Source organism: Larus michahellis, chromosome 2 (assembly GCF_964199755.1).
Source record: "Larus michahellis chromosome 2, bLarMic1.1, whole genome shotgun sequence".
Lineage (NCBI taxonomy): Eukaryota > Metazoa > Chordata > Aves > Charadriiformes > Laridae > Larus > Larus michahellis.
Window position 1 is genome coordinate 113,013,449 of NC_133897.1, and position 22,975 is coordinate 113,036,423.

At 41.0% G+C, this 22,975-nt stretch overlaps 1 protein-coding gene across 11 annotated transcripts in view; it reads left to right on the top strand.

The window, feature by feature from the left end:
- PIEZO2 (piezo type mechanosensitive ion channel component 2) overlaps positions 1 to 22,975 on the top strand; it is a 321,861-nt gene that overhangs the window by 293,682 nt on the left and 5,204 nt on the right. For 10 of the 11 annotated variants that reach the window (XM_074576625.1, XM_074576624.1, XM_074576616.1 and 7 more), the window contains 13 exons: positions 6,105 to 6,497; positions 7,840 to 8,098; positions 8,612 to 8,794; positions 8,989 to 9,241; positions 9,992 to 10,124; positions 10,559 to 10,706; positions 10,822 to 11,036; positions 13,116 to 13,274; positions 14,655 to 14,802; positions 17,277 to 17,465; positions 17,896 to 17,988; positions 19,107 to 19,279; positions 21,179 to 21,295. In XM_074576625.1, coding sequence (XP_074432726.1) covers positions 6,105 to 6,497; positions 7,840 to 8,098; positions 8,612 to 8,794; positions 8,989 to 9,241; positions 9,992 to 10,124; positions 10,559 to 10,706; positions 10,822 to 11,036; positions 13,116 to 13,274; positions 14,655 to 14,802; positions 17,277 to 17,465; positions 17,896 to 17,988; positions 19,107 to 19,279; positions 21,179 to 21,295 — 2,463 coding nt within the window. Of the gene's footprint in view, positions 1 to 3,920; positions 4,089 to 6,104; positions 6,498 to 7,839; positions 8,099 to 8,611; positions 8,795 to 8,988; positions 9,242 to 9,991; positions 10,125 to 10,558; positions 10,707 to 10,821; positions 11,037 to 13,115; positions 13,275 to 14,654; positions 14,803 to 17,276; positions 17,466 to 17,895; positions 17,989 to 19,106; positions 19,280 to 21,178; positions 21,296 to 22,975 lie in introns of all 11 variants that reach the window. The other variant, XM_074576626.1, reaches the window with a different exon arrangement.

The following is a 22,975-nucleotide window of genomic DNA, read 5'->3' on the forward strand; positions in this document are numbered from 1 at the left end:
TACACAAAATTCTGTAATGGACATTAGGTCCCTGAGTAAGATGGGCATCTGGAAGTACACAGGGCTGCAGAAGCACAGAAGCTATTCCATTATAATAATACATATTCCTCAGTACTCAGGAGAGGAATTACTGTAGGTATCTGCTCAGTGCTCTAAACACTGGATTGCCAGAGAGAACAACCCTCTTGATCAGTTGCAGGAACTGTAAATTTCTTTCGGAGTTCAGGGCTGACCCTTGTAAATCTTATCCAGGGATGTTATTACCCTAGATAAAGCTCTAAAAGAAGTTTTTCAGAGTACCCTTTGTGGGATTTTCCATTGTAGTAGGGCTGTAATTTTTCTTTACAGTAGCTAGAGGTGTAATGAGGTATTTGTAATGTAATTGTTTGGTTTCTCTTCATGTAGAAATACTCTCATGTATACTAAAGGCAAAGTGCAAAGTTCATATGGGCCAGGAGGAGAAGAGACTGATGTTGATCCTTAACAAGCTCTTTGAGGAGCACCACCAGAAGGGATCGGGAGCTAGCATGGTAGAGCATTCACTGCTGTTTGTTTCCATTTGACTGATGAACTACTTAGTAGATTAAACAGCTTGTTGATTTCAGTACCATGGTTGGGAACCTACTAAAACCAGTTAGCTGCCTTTATGGGACCTTGCCTATGATTATGAAATAGCAGCTAGACAGAGGTCCTACACTAGATTTCAGGATATCCAAGGTTTTGTGTCCAGTTCAGTTCGTATTATTTTTGATCCATCACAAATAATGCGTTCAGTTCCCAAATCTACCTGTCTGTACGTTTTTATAGGAACTGCAGGTGGGAGACCCTGACCTTCCCATAACGGCGAACAGACAAGTGTGGTCAGGGTGTTTACAGACACCATTTTTATACTGTGCTTCCCTTACCAGATGGGAGAATAGGGCTTGAGGCAGGGAGTACTGGAGAAGTAACATTTGCCTTGGGAGGCAGGAGAAAGGATGAAAGAAGAGTCCCAGTTGGGGGCTAGATCTGGGGGTGATTTAGGAGTATAGGAATGATAGGAAATGTTTGGGATCTTTGCTTGCAGGTGTGGGGCGTGTAGTAGTTCATAAAGGTAATGCTAGTCAGTAACTAGCCCATGGACAGAAAAGAAATAAACAGAAAAATTTGTAAGTCACCCCTTAAACTAATAAACTCTCTGGGAAGGGTGAATTTGTTTAGCAAAAAGGAAGTCATAAAGTAAGAAATTTCCCGCTCACCAAGGATAAAAACACCTCTGCTATATATATCCCCATTTGAAATGGATACCCTATCAACTTTATATAAAATGCTTGAACTTGGGGCTTTTAATGAACATTCAATTTAAAATAACCTAGTCCTTGAATGATTTCAAGAAGCTAATGCTTTTCAAGGTCTCCAAGGGCACAAATTTGAAAAGTCACTCAGGAAGATGTGCTTGGATTAAATTTATGTGATAGTCAATGACTGAGTCAACATCAGCTTTGCCAAGTGTAAATCTCGCCACTTTATTGGTGTTCTCATTTCCTCCATGTTCAGAAGCATGTTCCTAAAGTACATAAAGAATATACAGGCTGTGCTACAGGTGTCATCTCATACACATCTCCTGACATTCAAGGATACAGAGCAGCTGCTCAGTCAATGACTCTTACGATGATTCATCCTTCATTTAAAACAGCTTTAAACCAAATTATTGCAGGGACTCTGTCTGGGCAAACGTTTTTATCTATTTGGATTAATAGATAATAGATAATAGATAATATTATAATAATAGATAATAGATAATATTTGGATTAATAGATTTTTCTGGGACCCAGGTCAGAACTTAAATGTTTTGGAGGGCAGCTGGCATATGTTTCTTCCATTGAAAATATACAAGCAGGCATGTGCTCCTTTGATTTCAACAGCTGCTCTGCTTAAGGCCCTTGGAAGGTTCCCTTTGAACTATGTCCGCGTTTAAAATACTTCAGCACCTTAGTAAAAGGTGTTGGTCATGAAAAGAATAAACTCAGCCCTTGAGATGTAAAATAATGTGTGGATATCATTGTAGCACACAAACAGAAAGGTTATCTGCAAAAATAGATCATCTACTTGCTGCCATCTCCCTGTATTTTAGCACCAAAACCTCACTATACAACAACCTGGCTATACTCCCCCGGTGTACGGGAAAAGGGAAACCTCCTCCCTCATGACCCCCTGGAGTCAGTAACACGGAGCTCCGACTGATTGCCATGCTGCTGAATCAGGCCTCTAGGGTGGATCTCCTGTTCCTACAGGAAGCAGCATTTGCTGCTTCATCAAAACCCTGCACCATGCAGACAGCCCTCCAGGTTTGTCTGGAGGGTGCTCGTGTGCCTTTGCGCACAGACAGAAATAATGAGGTGGCTTGTAAAGGGTCTTGGCCAAATGAACTGGCAGGACAGAGGTGCCCCTGCCATTTAATTCTGTTTTTAAGGAAAGTATTTCACAATATCTTTGTGATCTTCGTGATACTTTTCTTGTATTCAAAGACCAAAGTATGCTTTTAGCCTCAGCCTATTCTGTCAAAAAAGACCGTCAGTGAGCGTAGGCCTTAGGATAACTAACTGCTGCTTTGCTCCACATATCTTGCTGTTTTCCTCCCCATTTTCCTTAAGGCAATAATTGCAAACTGTCACTTCATGCCAGCAGATTTTTTTCCTCACTTAAAGCTATCAAGACGAAAGTAATATGGAAAACGCCATTGCAGTTCCCTTCTGACCTCTTTCCCAATTCTCCGTGCCCCTGGACAAACATAACGCTTGCCAGAGAAGCAAATCCCCTGCTGCCGCTGCTCAGGTGTAACACAGATGGACTCAAAAGAAGAGAAGTAGAGTGTAAATCCTGCGTTTTGGGGTCCTTTCTTCTCTCATTCTATCTGAGAGATTCAGGCAGGTCACTGCATGTGTTAAAACACCAGATCCCTCAACTTATTTCATAGACATCTGTGTTTTTCAAACATTTTTACAGGAGAAATAATGCTTTTACCTACCATATGTCATTAATGTATTTGCTTCTTTCCTGTTGCTATGTTGTATGCTTGTATTTAATTATGTACTTTCTTTCTCTTTACTCATCCAGTTCTTCTTCTTTTCTCCAGTAACACATAAACGCTCAATGTATGGTGTATGTCTCTGGTGTCCTGTTGTATTTGATAAGTGAAAGGAGATAAGGGTTTATTATATCTGTTCTTTCTTTCAAGATGTGCATGTTACCAATTTTGAAATAGTTTTTAATCTGTGATTGAAATAAATGAAATCTTCTGGAAGGAATCATTAGGGCTTATTAATAAATATCAAAATAAAAGCCATCCCACGCAGAGCAGGTTATATTTGGCATGCATCTACTGGCTAAGTAACATATCCGATTTGGCACTTTGGTTCGGAAAGAGGATTAGCCAATGTCTGACAGCTATTTTTCTATTTGTGGAATATGAGCTTATTCAGTTTTAAGGGCTCTTTTAGGAAATTGGCTTGTACCTGTGTAAAAAGGTTCAGCACAGTATATCATTAATAAAATAGGATTTGTGCAAAGGAGGTCACTTCCCAAAACATTTTTGTGGGATATGGAGATTTCAGGGGGAAACAAAGAAAATAAAACCTCCTCACATATGTAAGTTGGTGCCCCTGGAAAGCACATAGACCCCTGTGTTGGTTTCATATCTCTTTGAATAGGGAATAGATGGTTGTTAGCCTTCTATAGCCCCCGTAGGAATATGATCGTGAGCCATCTGTGTGTAGAAGTGTGTTTACATGGCGACTCTAAACAAATCCTTATCTTCTCTCTGAACCTTTTTTCTCAGTGTCAGTGTTTTGCTGCATGGCAAGCATATTTGTTTACTGAACCATGTGTATAGTAATATCATTTGTATTTAACACTGTCTTTATAACTGTTTGCGCTGCTAGCTGCTACACTGAAGCAACCATGCTGTTCTCAAGGCAGTCAACCCTTGATGATTTAGATGGACCAGACACTGTTCCTAAAACAAGTGAGCGCGCTCGACCTAGGCTTCGTAAAATGCAGAGCATGGATATGTCCTCCTCATCAGCTGACAGTGGCAGTATAGTGTCAAGGTGCTTAACTCATGCATGCTTTGTTCACTCATTTACCCATGCCATTATACTTACTGTAGCGTACATAAATTTGCGTTTGTAGATACGTGGTGTACAGAGTGGTTTGCATGGTTAATGGAAGCTTTACTCCCTTCTGTGTTGTGGCACAAGTCTGAAATTCAAAGTCAGGGTCATAATCTAGGGCTCATTTGCTGTTTCACTTCTTATTCTGGTTTTTTTGTTTGTTTGTTTTGCTTTTCGTCCTTAATTCATGTATTTTTAAAAGTTTTTCCATTATATTACACTGGCTGTCTAAAACCAGGCTGAAGTCTGTATTTATTCAGCTAAAAAAGCGCCTGATTTGCAAAGTTACTGAGCTGATGGTTGTTCCTATTAAAATTGGAAGCTGGAAGTGAAGTTTCTCAGCTAATCGGTTACCCTAAATACGGACTTAGGTGTCTAATTTTAGAAACTAAGATAGGCAAACATTAGCCCTACCCTTTCAATTTTTACTTTTCCCCATATAGGAAAGATTGCTAAATATGTTTTGATTACTTTACCATTGATTTACAGTCTGTGAGGTGTTGGAATTAAGAAAGGGAAAATTACTATGAAAAGATAGTGAATAATATTAATATCCAGTGCAAGAGAGAACTGGTCAGAGCCATTCACTCACTTTTTAGCAAGTAAAAAAAAGGGGTTTATATGACATTGGGAAACAGTGTTTCAACTCGTATTATAAATATGAATTTTTATGGCATACTAGATCATTCTTTTTCAGTGTTTAAAGTGTTTTACAAATTTTTGGTATCGGTTTTGAAATAATGGGATTTTATGGGTTTATGCTTTTTAACCAGGATGAGTGCTAACATGAATCATCAAAACATACATCCTAATAATTGTGTTACACGTTCTGATCAAAAGTCTGCTAGAAATAGTGATCTCACGTAGCCACAATAAGTTTGGAAGCAGTGTAAAAGGAAAAGAGACGGGACTTAATTTTTAATTTTGGCAGGAGGTGGTAGTGTCAGCTGGCTTTGCCAGCGCCAGGATTTTTTAAAAGGTTATACTTTAGGTGGAAACATGGCCCCATTCATTTCATAGGAGCTATGTGAAATCTGTTTTTGTCTCTGTTGAGATACAAGAACATGCTGCCAACAAAAGACACTGGGTGGATGCCTATTGTCTAACCTATGGAGAGGAACAGGAACAGAGGCTAAAAAGAGGAAGAGTGATGATCTAGGGGAGAGGTGATAAAATACTTGCGAGGGATGAAAAGGGGGAAAGCAAAGCCAAGAAAATATTTTTTTAAATGATGGTGTCCAGATTCCCATCTGGAGTCATCAAGCTGCGTGAATTTACATCAGCTGAGACTACTGCAGAGCACAGAGCATTAAGAGAGAAAGTGATTACGGACACGCAAATGCGAGAATAAGCAAGGTGAACAACCAGAGAACTGAACAGAGTGAATAAGAACATCTGAAAAAGAAAATAGGTACATACAGAAGAAAAGCAGGCAGGTAAGGTAAAAATGGAGGCTGTATTGAAGAACGTAGGGCAATCTAAAGGTAAGCAAGATACTCCATTACTGGAACAGTTTTGTAGTCTGGATTGTATTTCTCAATGTTTGCATTTTACTTGGAATCAGACGGGTGCTGCCTGTCATTCACCATGGAGCATGCTTTAAGTAAATGTAATAGCAAGTCCTGATCCTGGTCTGAAAGTGTTTTAACTGCTTTCAGAAAGTTAATGTAGTTTCTCTTGATGATGATATTAATTTCCCCTCTGCTGGTGTGAAAAGATAGTGAATCACTGTGAGTTCACTGGGTTGTCATTCAAGGGGCAGATGGACCCAGATGGTCTGTCTGGGTAAGAGGCAGTCATTATGATACATTTTCTACCAAATTATATGAACTTCGAAGGCCTGGGAGTGCAATGGGGTTGTTCAGATGCCTACATAAAGGTACAATTAACAAACTTTTCCTGGTAATGAGCCTCGTAAGCCTCAACTCTGTCTCTTCGTCCTGTCCCCAACAGTGAACCTACGCAGGTCACCATGCTCTATTCTCGTCAGGGGACGACAGAAACCATTGAGGAAGTAGAAGGGGAGCACGAAGAGGAAGGAGCTCATTCTGCATCAAGACAGGAGGAAGAGGAGGTGGAAGATTATAGCCTGGATTCAGAAGGAGCTGCATATACTCCTGATACCGATGTGCCATTGTACTCCACTGTGGATAGCAATGCAGAAGCTCCACCTTCCTATAGCAAAGCTGTCAGCTTTGAACACCTTCCCTTTGGCTCCCCAGATGACTCAGCCGGTAAGAGCCTCATGATGGTGAGCCCAGACGACAGTCGAACGGACAAACTTAATGATACGATTCTCCCTCCGTTGACGCACGAGCTAACGGCGAGTGAGCTGCTTCTGAACAAGTAAGGACCTTCAACAGGGAAAAATTGCTGGTCCCAGTTGGTGAAGTTTTGACATTATTTTGGGTTTTTTTTGTCTCAGAACTAGCCTACAGTTTCTGATCCAAACTTTACACTAAGTTTGATTTAAGGGAAGAAGCTCATTTCCTGTGCAGTTGTTCTAATTACAGATTTCTAAAATGATCCAAATTCATGTTGGAAAGAATCTCTGCTTTCTCCCCAGATACCATAGCTAATTGTTCCAATTAACATCAGAGTTCTGTGCTGCAATTGTCATGGGGTCAAGGGCTTTTCTAAATATTCCTTGTGGAGAGGGCTTCTCTTCTCCAGGCAGCTATGATTTCAAATAAGTTTCCTCCAGGGCTATCTGGGAAAACGTTTCTCCTTTAATTATTTTGGATTACTATAAGGGAAACTCTGGCCTTTGGCAGAGTTTGTGTTTAAGCCAGTAGAGAGCGAGGGAGACCATCTTGCTAAGTACTTTCATAAGGTATAGGGTGCTCCCCTCTTTGCCCCTCAGATGCTGGGCTCAGTATCACAACCAGCACTGAGGTGGGGATGGTGCTGCTGCTTTTTTTCCTCTGCTTTCTGGCCTGACTCAGGTAGGGGAGAGCGTCCCCAAATGCAAGGCAAAATCTTAAACCATAGAAATGCCTTTCAACCTGACCTCATCTGGAGAGACAGAGAGGCTTTGTATCTGACTGTGAAGATGCAGTGTCTTTTCTTCTGGTTTTCCATAGTCATATGTGCTTTTCAGTGAGATCCTCAGGGCAGGTCACTCTTCATGAAAAGCAAAGAGAATTATGAATGTATGCGAAAGTCATATATTGATTTCTTGCTGCCTTTTATAGTTATTTGAGTTAGGTAAAGGGGAGAAGATTGGACACATGTAACACTCAAGGGCATTTATTATGTTTTAATCTTATGTCACAGGACTATCCATAACATATATCTCTTGATGGACCTCTGGAGTTTCTCCAAATTCCCATCTGTGTTGATAAATTAGATATGAATCCAGACAGGGCCACACCAGCATGGTGTGATTGGCATGAGATACGTAGGTTGGGCAACTGTAGGAAAGTGGGGGTTGTAGAAGTTCTTGGGGCAGGCCAACTCTCTGGGTAAATTAAAAAACAGCAGAACAGTGCTTTTAGTTATTTTGCCTGAAATTCTTGTTTTCTGAGCTTAGAATCATGCTATTTGATTATAATACCAAATACCATCCTTTTTTTTTTTTCCCATTCCAGAATTTTGTACTTTTTCAAAAGGAAAAATAGTAGCAATTTAAAAAGCAGCTGTTGTGAAATTAATTTTCATTTCATTTATGGTACTCTGCTCCTCACAGGATGTTTCATGATGACGAGCTGGAGGAGTCAGAGAAGTTCTATGTTGGTCAGCCTCGAGTCTTACTTCTTATTTATGCCCTGTACAATACGTTGGTGGCCCGGTCAGAAATGGTGTGCTATTTTGTGATCATCCTTAACCACATGATCTCTGCCTCCATGATAACCCTGGTGCTTCCCATCCTTATATTCCTTTGGGCCATGCTGTCCGTTCCTCGGCCAAGCAAACGTTTCTGGATGACAGCCATTGTCTACACTGAGGTATGCTGCAGTTTTTGCAAGCCATGTCTAACACAGAAGAGTTAAGTTGTAAGCTCTGCATGGTCTTTTTTCTGGGTTGTTTTCTCTAGGATCAGGGGACCTTGGCCCTTCATATTAATATAAATATTTGCTAAAGTCCTCAGCAATTTCTGTGGTATGAAAAGGTCTTGTTTGTGTTTTTCTTCACTGCAATGAGCAATATCCTTCCTGGCATGTAAAGCAGTTATCACAAGAACAGACCGTTTCCAAACAGCTACTATATAATCAGTAATCAAGAGACAGTATGCACTGCTTGTGGTATCTCAGGTACCACTGAGCAGCGTCTGTTGGTAAATTTTGATTGACTTTCTTACTGAGGAAACGTGAACTGTTGTTCCTCTGTAGCAACGAATGTTCTTGTTTATCTTCTCATAAAGCTGATAAAGTAGTCATATTTCTCCTCTCTTAATGCCAGGAGGTTAGTATGTCTGCCATGCTTAGAAAACACCCCAAGTGTATTGTGTTTCTGAACAGGTGGCCATTGTCATCAAGTACTTCTTCCAGTTTGGCTTCTTTCCTTGGAATAAATATGTGGATTACACAAAAGATAAACCTTACCATCCGCCCAATATTATTGGCATTGAGAAGAAAGAGGGTTACGTGCACTATGATCTTGTTCAGCTCCTTGCTTTATTCTTCCACAGATCCATTTTAAAGGTAATTTGAGTTCATGTAGTTTCTTATTTGATGTTTAATTTTTAGTTTTAATTTCTTTAGTCACTGATGTGATATCCCAACACAAGGAATTTGTCTTCCGTCTTGTGAACACATGGCTGAGTTTAGCAATGTCTGTGATAAATACCGTGACAGAAATGTACGGTTGAAATGCTCACTTCTTCTTTTTCCACTAGTGCCATGGATTATGGGATGAAGACGAGAAAGGGGACAGCTCCAGTAATAAAGATGATACTGATGACGAGCTCTCTCTGACAGGAGGCAGGAGAGACTCTTCTGCCTCTTTGAAATCTGTCAATCTTGCGGCATCGGTGGAGTCCATCCATGTCCACTTCCCTGAGCAGCAAACCGCCATCAGGAGGAAGAGCTCTAGCAGCGTATCACAGCTTTCGCACAGGTCCAGCTTCTCCTCACACAGATCTAAGAGAGGTAAATGTCATGGCATGGATTTGAAGAGCAAAGCTTCGTTTCCCATAGGATCATCCTGCTAAAATCTTGTGCCAGTTGCTTTGGAGATCCCAGAGGCTACTGGATGCTGCTGCTCCTCAGTGGGGAAATAGGATATGAACCAAAGTATCTTCATGTTTGAACACACTCCAAGCCTTCTTAAAGTTCAAATGGAGAGCCATACTTTGTGATTCACTATGTTTTTAAAATGACATTATCCAAAAGCTGGGAAAGGAATACTCATTGTGGCCCAGATCCAAAATTTCTAGTTCGGCATAATCTCCAGCTAGAGAGAATGTAAAGCATATGTATTTTTCATATCTACATTTGATGATACTTGGAAGTGAGAAAAAGTTTTGATTTGGTATATTGAAACAGTTTACCTATCCCACCTTGTGAAAAGGATGGGCTTACTCTAGCCTGAATGTATATACTACTAACTGAGATGACTGAGTCAGACCAATCAAATACTTGCCTTTATCGCTAGTTTTCTCTTTTTATACTTAGTAATTAATTTTTGATCTGCCAGGGCTTAAAGCTTTACTGGGTGCTCTCAAGATTTTATCATATTGGAAAAAAAGCCAAAGAATTAATTTCAAAGCTTGTTTCAAATGTGGGACTTACTTATATATGGGATGGAAGTCTCAAGATTTATTACTTTCTAGTTTTTGTACTTAAACTTTGATTTTGGATTAGCTTCTCTGTCTTCACTTTCCCTCCCTCTTTTTTCAGGAAGTACCAGTACACGAAACAGCAGTCAGAAAGGAAGCAGTGTTCTAAGCATCAAGCAAAAATCTAGGAAAGAGCTTCTTATGGAAAAGTTTCGAGAACAAATGATCAAAGCCAAGGCCTTTACAATTAAAAAGTGAGCAATGTGAGAAGTTGTGTGGGTTTGGGGGGAGGTTCCAAACTGCAAAGCAGTAAAACAGCATTTTAAAGAGAGCGGGTTACTATTACTTTTAATTCAAGGGGATGAATAGGTATGTATACAGTTCATTCTATACAGGTGCTTTCACTCTAAGTCTCACCAGCTGAACATAAGGCAAATCAGCAGTTGTTCAAATAGCTTCTGCCTGATAAAAAAGCCAAATACCCTGTGTGAACTTGGTTGGCTATGTATATTTCTTCAGTGATTTACAAGCAATCAGAACGAGAGACGGTGTCTGTGAAGCCCTGTGAGGGCCGTCAGGGTAGATCTTAGATATCTTTAGAAACACTAATCATATCACACTCAGCCTTTCTTTTATTCAGTGCAAGTTACAGCATTGTTAAATCACATTGTGGTCTGTGTTGTTTTAGGACCCTCCAGGTGTATGTGCCCATCAGACAGTTTTTCTACAATCTTATTCATCCAGACTACAGTGCGGTGACTGATGTGTATGTGCTGATGTTCCTCGCAGATACAGTGGACTTCATCATCATCGTGTTTGGATTTTGGGCTTTTGGGGTAGGTCATAGAGGCATCTATCTGTAAATCCTTGGTAGGATTTACATGCTGTAGGTGCTAAGTATCATGTGAGTGTCCTCCTTCCTCGACCGCTCTGTTATGTTTTCCTTTTCAGAAACATTCTGCAGCAGCAGATATCACCTCTTCGTTATCAGAGGACCAAGTCCCAGAGGCATTTTTGGTGATGGTGCTCATTCAGTTTGGTACCATGGTGGTAGATCGAGCACTGTACCTCAAAAAGACTGTCATGGGAAAGGTTATCTTCCAAGTCATCCTTGTTTTCGGAATACATTTCTGGATGTTTTTTATCTTGCCTGGAGTGACAGAAAGGTATAATGCTTATAATCAGACAATACAGATTGAATACTGGTGCTCTACAAAGTTGTTTGTATTTCAATTTTAGATGGTTATAGCTAAGCTTTGGAATCATAGACAGTTTTCTTCTTGGTCTCTTTTCTAAGCAAAGTGTTGGAGTACCTTTCCACAGCAATAACTGTGGCCAACATAAGTTTGAGGAAGAATTAATTATATAAGTATGTACTGAAATATTCTCAACTTAGGCCAAAATGCAAGCAGGTGAAAGAGAACTTGCCTGTAATTGAGTGATTAAAGCCCTCAGCTGAGACAATGTTGGCTTCTGATTCGGTTCCCTACTCCCAAGACTGCTGCATGCAGGTTTAGAAGAGTGTGTAGAAAATGTCTCTCTCAGAGTAATTTATAATTTGGCTGTTTCCTGGAATGTGTGAACTGTAGATTTAAATCTCTGTGGACTGAGGAATGTCTAAAACCTGTGTCTCTTCTGAGGAGCAAAAGTTCTCCTCCCCTGCTCCTGCCATGTGGCTCTGGAGGTGATGTGGAGGTGATCACCTGCTGTGTGAAATCTTGTATCGCACGTCTGCTCACGTTCACCCCCAAATCTAACATTTCTCATTGTATGGCTCAAGGCAGTTATCACCTTGGTCTGCACTGCAGACGTGTTAAGGTTCCTTCTCTACTGTTTGGCTAACTCCCCTCTTCTTTAGGATTTTTAAATTGCCTTGAAGTATTTAGCTCACTGCATTGACTATACAGGGAATCTGGGTATGTCAGCTGGGCAAATTACACTTCATTAACAGTCAAGTTACTTTGGAAACAACAAAAACAAAATAGGTGCATAGTGTAAAGAAAGACTGAAAAGTCTCACTTCCTCTGAAAAACAAATGCTTTCTTTTTCCTCAGTGCAGTAGTAATTGTGCCCCAACTTGAAAAAAAATGCATTTTTCAAGTGGATCCCCTGTCTACTGAGCATTAAGAATTGATATGAAACTTTTGGCTTGATTTAGTCACTTGAAAGACAGTAACACTGTTTTGACTTTTTATGTGCTTTTATGAAATTTATCAAGTTGTTAATCTCAAACCTGCATCTGAAACCTCCTGTATTCCTTCTAAGTCAGGCTGATTCTTAGAAGCCCCTGCAAATTTCTTAATGAAAATAGTTTTGCAGTATGTAATTGAAAATATCAGACCATGGTGGGCTCACAAATCCTGTCTATCATGCTATTGAACTGCAGTCAGAAGCGGCACATGTTCACCAAGTTGGTAAGGGGAATGGAGCACATGGCATGTGAGGAGAGGTTGAGGGTACAGGGTTACTTGACTCCGGAGAAAAGAAAGTGAAGAGCTGCCCTCAGCTACCTATTTAAAGGGCATTGAGAAGAAACTAAGCTCTTTTCAGATAGGACAAGAGGCCGCAAGTTAAAAAAAGAGAAACTCTAGTTAGAGATGATGAAAAATCTTTTCACCGTGACAGTAGTAGAACACTGGAGCAGGTTGCCCAGACAGGTTGTGGGATTGCCATCTTCAGAGATATTCAGAACTCAACTGGACAGGTGCCAGAACAATTTGGTGTAATTAGACCTGATTCAGGCAGGGGAGGGCGAAAAAGTTGATCTTCAGAGGTCACTCCAACTTAAATTCCTGTATGAGTTCATGACCTTGGGGGTGCCCCCGTGAACACAAATAGCCATTAAAACTGCCTAGGTGCAGTCCATATGTCAGCCCTCTGAAAAGCCAACGGAAGGTGTCTACCCAGAGCTCAGAGGGATGTGCCATCATGGGAGGCGAGAGCAGACTGGCCTGTGTTGGGCAGCAAGACACCTCTGGCACCTGGAGGGAGACCGGGAGCCCCAGAGCCCTCTGTCTTTGGGAAGCCTATTCCCAGTCTCTCCCCTGTGACCTTGAGGTGACAATAGATGCTGTTTATAGACTTTCTCATCCAGCGTCTTTCAAATACTATTTTAACCCTGCAGTGGGGTTTTCACAGGATCTCAGGAAAGGGAAACTGCCAGGAGCACAAAACAATTCAAGCTAATTTGGTCATATACAGATACAGAGCTCATCATTTCCCTTTATCTGTCTTTTCCATTACAGGAAATTTAGCCAGAACACAGTTGCCCAGCTCTGGTATTTTGTGAAATGTGTTTATTTTGGCTTATCAGCGTATCAGATACGCTGCGGATATCCAACTCGTGTTCTTGGCAACTTCCTCACAAAAAGTTATAACTATGTCAACTTGTTCTTATTTCAAGGGTAAGTCTGGACCTACTGCCCTACTCCTTTCTTTTGTGAAATATAGATCTGCTATCATGAGATACTGGAGTTATTCATGACTTGTCTTCACAGGCTGCTGGAAATGAGACAGTAAATTTTGCACAGCACACACTGTATATGCCATATGTTCCCTGCAGTCCACGAAAAATCAATTTCAGGAATTTATTTTCAGAAAAATTAGTCTCCCACTCTGAATCCGGAAGCTTAACATACTAGTCAGCCATTCAGGCCCCTGTGGAAGAGACAATGTTAACAATTCTAAGAAATCACATCTGTGAACAGGTATAGGGGCTACACATTGTGCTAGAAAGCAGGTAATGTTACATGCTCTGCAGTCCTAAAAAGTAAGTAAGTAAGTAAGGCATCAAATCCCAAAGAGATCTTTGTAGTGGGTCTACAGGCTCTACGTCAGCAGGTGAGAAGAATAAAGTTAAAGACAGTACACATAAGAAATACGAGCTATGCATCAAAAAATATTTCCTTTGTGTGTCTTTTGAGAAGTGTTGCACATCTGAAACTCTTCAGGAGTTAGGAAGGTTACTGCAAGTAACAGACACAGCGTCACCTCAGAATGAAAGGTGGTGTTAAAGAGGCATACCCCACCCTCCACTTATGCAGTTACCATGATATTGTGATTAAGCCAGTTCAAAGCATATATATTTCACAGAAAAGCTGGAATAATTTCAGCCTTTTCCCAATGTTTTCAGTATGGACTTCTTGCATTCCAGTAGGGAAAGTTACAAAAGAAAGCTTTCTTCACGTAAAATAGTCTTTGTGACCTGGCCAAGCAGAAGAGCGTGGGACTAGTAAAGGGAATGATGCGCTTTGAACAGCTGCTATATACGTGCTGCTTTCCTGCTAGCCCATCTTCTTCTGCTGCTTAGTCCTGAGTCATAACGCCCAATTCCATATGCAGCCGAGGACTGCCCACCTACTGCAAAGAAGCCGTGCACCACTTGGTGTAAGGAGGTATAAAACTAATTCTCACCATGCTGTTTGAAAGAGTGTTCCTCTACTCCACTCCCAGGTCAATGGAATTTCGGGATACAACAGAGTCTCTTTTGTACCATTCTATCAGTGGCTCAATCACAATTACTGGGCATAAGGATGCAAAAGCATGTTTATGGCCTGACAAGGAGATCTAGAGGAGCATGAGCTATGGATAAGATACCACCCCCAAAACATCAGTACTAGCCATGCAATATCAGGATATGATTGCATTTATGTTTGCAAAAATCTCCCATTAAACTGTCTTTTAACATTGGCTCAATTCTCCCTGTTATTGTATATATGCTTACTGTGCTCGTTTAATGTGATCCCCCCATTTCTGACAAGTTATCTGCTGTGGTCTCCTTTCAGGTTCCGCCTGGTGCCATTTTTGACCGAGCTGAGGGCAGTAATGGACTGGGTTTGGACTGATACCACTCTCAGTCTTTCCAGCTGGATCTGTGTTGAAGATATCTATGCTCATATATTCATCCTGAAGTGTTGGCGAGAGTCAGAAAAAGTAAGGAAGCCCCATATGAGTGATCCAGGCCTCCTCTCTCCCCTGCAGAAATGAAGAGAAATAATCACGAGTCCCTAAATAATTGGGAAATCCACCATAAAGACAGTTTGTTAGAAGATACACCTGGTGTTTATGTTCAGAAATATTCAGGCTATTGGGTACTTTATGTTAGTTGGCAGTCACCGCAAGTGAAATTTCAAATGGCTTCTCTTTTGGGCCTAGCTGATGTTTCCACCGTTAACATGAACTCCGCAAGCATGCGCCTGCTAGCTTAATTGCGTGCCTGAGTTTCAAGGCCGGGGATGAAAGTCCTGCTATTCACGCAGGCTCACTTTGTCCATAACAACTACGTGAGTAACCCGCAGTAGCAGGGAAACTCAAGCTGCAGAGAAAGGTCAGTAGAAGGAAGAGGTCGTGCCTCCACCGTGTAGGTCCCAGGGACACCTGGTTCATGTAACTGTAGAGGGAACTCAACTGGCGCCTTTATCTCAGGAGAGTCTCCACACATCCAGAACTGAACTGCAGGCCAGATAAACCCACCATTTGTCTGACTGAAATTTCAGTCTCCTTAAATCATTTAAGCTTCAGCTCAAATTAAACTTGCAAATTCTGGATTCCTTATAACCGCTATAAAGATTGCAACCATATGCTTGCTTATTTTGCCAATTTGAAAAAGAAATTAAGCATTCTTTTAAGAGTGACCCAACCAGTCAGAGACTGTACATCTGCAATGAAATGGCTGTATTTTTAAGTGTTACTGACGTATTTCTACTTTTATTATAATCCTGTCTCTTACTGGCAATTACTTTCCAAGTATGTCACTTACATTAACTCAGAGCTGAAGTGCACACAAATCTTGTATATAGGCTTTTTCTATATGACTGCCATTTCTGCCATGAATGGAGTGTCATCAGAGGCTTCAGGAGTCAGAGAAATAATAATCCAGTTCTACTTTGACTGTCCATCTCACCGCATATTTTTTTTACACTACAACTGGATCACTCTTCATTATATGCAGCATAGATCTGACGTGGGAAGATTTCCACATCCAAGCTAGCGTGTGTGTGGGAATGCCATGCACCAAAATGACTACCCATGACTCTGAGTGTTGTTCAAGGTACTTTGATTCTCTCTGTCTCTCTCTCTCACATTGAGTGGTATGCGTAAGTACTGTGACTACTAGAGGCTCTCTGAGCTGTTCTGTAACATCATGAAAAGTGCCTGAACTAATCTCATATGGACAAATAATATACCCCTGGTGATCTTGATATGATATTTTAATGAAAACAGTATTCTGTAGTGCAAGACAAATGACTTGATACACTGCTTTTGAAAAGTGACTAATTTGTTTTAAATATAGCATTGTATTACAAATTTAATATTCTCCTAGGGCTTTATGGCTTCATGTTGTAAAGCAAGAACAATTTCCTGAAAGCCAGATTCCTGGCGTGTGTTTGAGGTGCAGTGCAATACAATGCATCTTTATTTTGCACATGCAGTATGCAGTGCATGAAAGATAGGATCCTAAAACACTGTGCGGAGTTAAATCCTATAAAAGAATACACCAAAGTAAATGACATTGATGGTAAGGTATGGTAAAGTATTCAATCATGAGGCCAATAACAGAGGGCAGGAATTACAGAGAAGGCAGAACACACATGCCGTGTGATCTGCTTTGAAAACAGAAGGATAAAAGCAAAGTCACTTTTGGCCTCAGAAGCTGAGAAAGGGAAGGACGTTACATCAGCAGTGTCAAGACTTTAGGGACAGCAACAAAACTTCAATCATTATTTAAATGCAGTTCGTGTGGGATTCACTAGAAACAGATTGGATCAAGCCTGTGAACAACTCTTAGACATACTGTAGGTGAGGTGTGAAATGAATGTGGAGGTAGTGCAATATCAGACAATCCTACTGATTGTGCATGTCAGTTGCTGGCAAGCAAATTTCTTTCCCTGCCCCACCCCGAAATGCAGTTTGCAGCATTTCAAGCTCTGTGAGAGGAATTCTGCCATAAGGAGCTTTATGATAAAACTTTTTGGAAGGACAAATACAAAAACATGGGTCACTCAGAGTTTTTTGAACAAATTGTTGTATCACTGTTGCTGCCGTAATTTTACATTTGGTTCCTCTGATTCATGCTTGGCACTCATTCAGACAAAAAATTTCAATTATCCTACCCAATTCCTCCCTTCTTTATGGGTGTGAAGAATCAAACCCACAGAGGTTTACAATATTCTTCACGGGAGATGCACACTTGACATGGGTTCATTTGGCACTTTTCTCTGTTGTCACCAGAAATTCAGCGTCTGTGCAGGTTTGGCTAAAAATCTCAAAATAACTGGCCTGACAATGGGTAGCAAATTGTCGCAGAAGATGGGAAGCCTGAAGATCATTATATATTCACCCATCAAATCATACCAAGTGTACCTCTGACAGAAGAGACATTACCATGTTGCTGTTTGCTTTTGCAGAGATATCCCCAACCAAGAGGCCAGAAGAAAAAGAAAGTTGTGAAGTATGGAATGGGTGGCATGATTATCGTCTTGCTGATTTGTATTGTCTGGTTCCCACTGCTCTTCATGTCTTTAATCAAATCTGTTGCAGGCATCACCAACAAGCCTCTAGATGTATCAATCACAATAACTCTAGGAGGTTATCAGGTAAAAAGGAAGAAAGACTAAAAGCAAACTCGGTTTTTGTACTGTATTTCCTTGTGCTATTTCTTATTCCTTTCATTGAATTGAACTCTCCTGCCTCCCACAAATGATCCCTTTTGAGTTTAAAAACATGTTAGTTTATCACTGATGTAAAATATTATCTTCGTTTGCAAGTTAAAACCAGAACCTACTGGCAGTGGAATCTGAATAAATTATCCTACATCGGGTACACTCAGATAACTGCCTGCAGGTCCACATGGTAAATATAAGATAATTGGAGGGAGCTTGCTTCTCAGTGGAATAAGATCATAACCTTCTCCTGTTGAATTGAGTGCCGTAGTTGTCTTGGACTGTGATGCACAGGATGCTGTAGTGTGTATGTAGCAGCTGATGTGAAGTAAATGTGACAAGTGTGTGTTCTTTTGTTTCCCAGCCTATTTTTACAATGAGTGCTCAACAGAGTCAGCTCAAGGATTTGAATCAGACTGGTTTCAATGCGTTTCTGGGAAGCTATAGGGGTAACACTGTAAGTGAAATGTAGAATACCTCATTACTTAAAAATGTGTGCATGTTTCCATGGAGGCCTTTTGTAAGTTTTGTTTGTGCAGTTGTAAGTGGTCAGCAGCACTGCCATCATTTGGAAGATGTTTCCATAAAGAGGGTTTGCATGAGGAAAGGTTCGGACGGTTCACTTGTTAGGACAGGGCTGGGTTATGGTGAGACAAGTTACCATTAATACAGACATCTTTGCACAAAATCATGGAAGACAGAAACCCTAGTTGTCCCATTGCCTGAATAAAAACCTCCCCTCTAAATTTCACAAACCTTCAGGAGACATGATGCTGTTGGTGTACTGCCAAAACAAACGTGCTGTGGGGACACAACAGTGTCGGCGCTTTTAAGCTCCGTGCTCCTTCCTATAGCACGCACAGCTTTCACCTCCCGGTGAGGAGATGTGGTGCCATCAAAAGAAAGCGTGCATGGCCTAGAAAAGTTGTGCCATTAAAATGTCAAAATATAAACATTTAAACATAGTCTCACTATTTAATGTCGCAACATGCACCAAGTTTCTCAGGAAAAAGGCTAGTAATTAGTAGAAGCTGTTGCATTACTAAAGTAACTGAAGTTTGATCAGATATAACTTTAAAAGAAGTGCTTGCTTCTAGCCCATTCAAGAAGTAACATTTTTTGGTATTAGATCCTACCAGATAGCCCATGTATTGTAGCACTAATATTGTAATCTTGATCCACTTTGGAAGTTACTAGTTTCAAGTTGCCTTATCCTTTGCAGACATCTTTCTCTGCAGAAAGAAGCTTAACAAAAGACGGAGTAAAATTTTCACTTAAGTTTAAATAGACTTTACAGAGTTTACCTGATGAACTTTCAGACTCATTTTAGCCCACGTGGCCGTCATTTTTCAAACAGCAGGGCCAGTTTTGTTTTGCCTTCTTAGCTCGGCTATACTTTGGTTATTTCCCTTCCAATCTAAAGACCCAGTTGGTACCGGAGGAAAAACAATCAGTACAAACCACCGCGCTTACAATTAAACACACATTTACAATTCTGCCTAACTGGGAAATGTGGCTCTATGTCTTGTGAATATCACCACGCTGAAATTTTCTTCTCCTCTTCTGCACCTACAGGCTGCTTTGCAGTTTCTAGAGGGCTATGGAAAAGAAGATATAACTCTAGCAGATCTAGAGGGAAATTCAAACTCTCTATGGACCATCAGCCCTCCCAGTAGAGAGAAAATGATACAGGGACTGCTGGATTTTTCAGCTGAGTTCACTGTAGTTCTTTCATGGAGCATTCAGAGGTAATTAATATGGCTTTTATGAGGTTGATGGATCATTTGCCAAGCGTTCGCTCAACAGAACAGTTCCGTGCTGCATTTTTGGTTTAGTTTTTCAGCAAATTCCGTTGTACTGCAGAGAGAGACAGGGAGAGAGACAGAGAGAAGTGACCTTGGTTACCCAGGAAAACAATTTTTGCCTGCAGTTCTCAAAAAATAAAGAGAGAAGTGGAACCATTTCCAAGTACATTATTTAAAAAGGCAGGGTGGAGTTTTCAATGAGACTTAAGGGGAATTGGGAAAAGTGAGAAAATTTTAGCCAGTTTTAGGTGGAGATGTTCAAATAAACTGCCCCACGCAACAACCTTGTTAGCATTTATGGGAACTGAATACTTAGGCCTAGTTAAGGCCTAAAAACTATGAGGAAATACAAACAGAAGTGCGTGGTCCTCTTAATTAAATGGGTCTGTAACTGACACCAAGTATTTTTTTTAAATACACACATACTCAGAGACTTTGTTATGCAAATAACATAACAATGGCACGGATCCATTTTGACAAGACCTTTGCCTGTTTACTTGTGGTTTCTTTGGCCTCGGTGAACTATTACTTTACAGTGAAGTTTTTGCAAGAGACAGCCTAGAATATAAAGTAGTTGCAGGCTAGAGCACACCCAGTCACTGAGGTGGTTTGTTGGGTGCTGTCTGCCAGCTGGGATCCCTGTAGACTGCTGGATTAATTTGGAGTTAAGTCATTGCTCCATGGAAATTAAGTACCTTCGCAGCCCCAGTATCTACCTGTTTTGTTGGAAGTGGACGCTGGATTGTTATAGCAATCCTCAGCAAAAGACTGTGCACAGGAAGCAGGTCAGCTGAATCACTGTGGGAGCTCTGAACGTGTTGGGTCAGTCCTTCCACACTCAAAAATAGGCTTGTAATGAATCTGCACCCTTGATTCAACTTTATTTGACCCCCCTTATTTTCCTGGAAGCATACAGTATTAGCTAGTGAATTACATCACTCCATCATTTCTGAACCTTATATTAATTTTTAATACTGCTTCTCAGTTTGCCCATATGCTTGGATAACTACAGACATTCATACACTAGTTAAAAGAGACCTTTTTCACTCTCAAATTATATCCTGTGGATTACAGCGGGAACATGAATGATTGAAAGCGGTAAAGGCTTACCACAGTGACCTTCTACTTTTTCTCCGAAAAGGGTCTTTCATCTGGGCCAGGAGACCACAAGCAGCTGTAAGATGGCCCTTTTGTGTCACTCGGGCAGCATACACACTTTCTGCCATTGCACATCATGTGCCGGGGAGGTTTCTCCGCAGCCTTCAGGAGCCCAAGAGCTGCCTTACCCAGCTGCTGCATCCCGACTGCAGGGCACGGCACAAGGCGTGATGCGAAAGCTGATCCTGCCCCAGCTGTGTTCTGCAGCTGGCCTGAAGACTCAGGAGGAGGCATGGGGGTCCTGGCAGCCTGTTAGCCACACGTTTCTGCTGGGCTGAGGTGGGGTTTGGGGAGCTGTAGCTGACTGTAGCATCTTTAGCTGCCTGGGCACAGAATGTGTGGTAATGCAGACCATCCCATTGCCTGAAGTCAGAGCAGGCACGCTCCATTTCCCATTCTGATTTGACTGATGTAATGAGCAAAAGTATATTAATCTGTCATCATTGTCCTGTAATACATACAAAGGCATAGTCAGTTAGAAAAATACACCTTTAAGGCTGCTACATATCCTCTGTGGGAAAACACACCATCTCAGGTACAGGTGGCATGATGCTTGCTTTAGCAAAGGGTGGGATAGCCAGGGTCAGTGCAGTTAGACAACTAGCTCTAGCGTTCAGCAAACAAGCGTTTAGGTTATGCTCTCACTGTAGGTTGACAATGTGTCTTCCCTTTTACTTACAACAGAAATCTCACCCTTGGTGCCAAAGCCGAAATAGCATCAGATAAACTTACTTTTGTCCTACCAGAGAACACCAGAAGAGATATTGCTACAATGATGTCTGGACAGCAACTGGAAAAGGTGTAAGTTATTTTCTTCGCCTATTTATATGAAAACCTCCCTTTTAAACCTTATTTCCTAAGGTGGTCAGGCTTGTGCAACTGTGGCATTTGTCTGCCCATCTATCCCCCTCTAATAACTTTGGAGCCTTGTTCACAGAAGCCAACAGCATTGAAGTCACATAATAGTAACATTAAAGGTAAAAGCTTATTTCCTATGATAAATGTGGGCTGAGAAGACCATGAACACTGGAACACCACCAACAAGGATGGTGAAACTATTAGTTACTTTTCTTTGATTTATTGGATAAGCACCAGTTCATTACAGTATAGCCACAGTTAAACTCTCCTTTGGGTTACTTCAGTTCAACTTGATCTGAGGATGTTGTATTGATGATTTTTTTGTTGTAAATAATCATCCAGACTGTCTTTCTCATTGTTATTCTTGAATAGTATTAGATTGCCAAGGAAGTGTTAAGTCACTGCGGTCAAAGGGTAACATCTGCAGTCGTTTCTGACATCAGATCTTTTCCTGTAATGGAAATTCGCAAGGCAGAAAAAACATGCTCTTCATATGAATATCAAAGATTATTCTATGGATAGAGCCTTATAGCATTAACAGCAGTGGTACCTCCTCTCAGATTTGAAAGGAGTCTGGCTCTTCCTCTTCAGCCTGCTCACTGGGGATTACTTTACAGCAGTAGTCTCTAAATACTGCTAAGCCAACGTGTCATCCCTGAAAGCCACCTGATCTGATTTGTCGCCGCAAGAGTTGAAAAGTTAAAGCTGAGGCCGACTGGGATAGTGAACACTCTGAGAGGTTCATATCTGTTAGTAGGTGGAAATGAGATCTGTCTTCTCTGTGCACAGCTCTTTTTCTGCACCCACGCACACTTGTACATCCAAACAGACTGCTGTTGCACATCTGATCATTCCATTTAAAAATTATTTCATGCCTCTTTTACTTTTCTGCTGTGTGAGGATACGGGAATATTTCCTAAGGTGATGTAGTGCCAAGGAGGGTAGATATTGCTCTTTTGTGGGAAGAGGCAATTCATTTGTAATTCTCCTTGCAGGAAGCAAGCAGTAATATAGAAGATATACCTGCCCTTGCCTGTGTTGCAATAATATTGTTGATTTAAGCTTTTTTCACTTTGTCATAAATGAAAATGGCAGCTAGTAGCCATTTGACTGCTTCAGCAGGGAGCTTTCTGCCTCCACCTCTGCTGGGACAACTTAGCTGCTGAGCTCTTACCCATCTTTTGGGCCTCCTGGGAGTGATCAGGAGGGATTTTAAATGGGCCACCTCTGTTCTTCCTCAGCCTGGTGTATGCAATGTGGCAAAGCGTCACAGGACTTCCCTGAGAGCTCCCCTTCCTTAGAATTTTTCAGTCATTTGAGGAAAACGTTAGGGTAGTATCTCTCCTTTTAATGAAACATATCTCTCTCTGGATGCTGGTAATTAAGTCCCACTTAAGGTGATTTAATTTTGAGTCCAATGGAAGAACTTTTACAAACATCTTTCTTTTTAAGTTTGAAATCCTCCTACAAACTGTGAAAATATTTCCCAATGAAAGATTCTGGCAAAAATTCTCACTCTTTTCAGGTGTTATTATCGAAACATCTTGCAATGCTGAAGCAGTAACTGTTCTCACCGCATATTTTTCTGGGTACATATTTTTCTAGCTTGTTTACTGCTGGTGG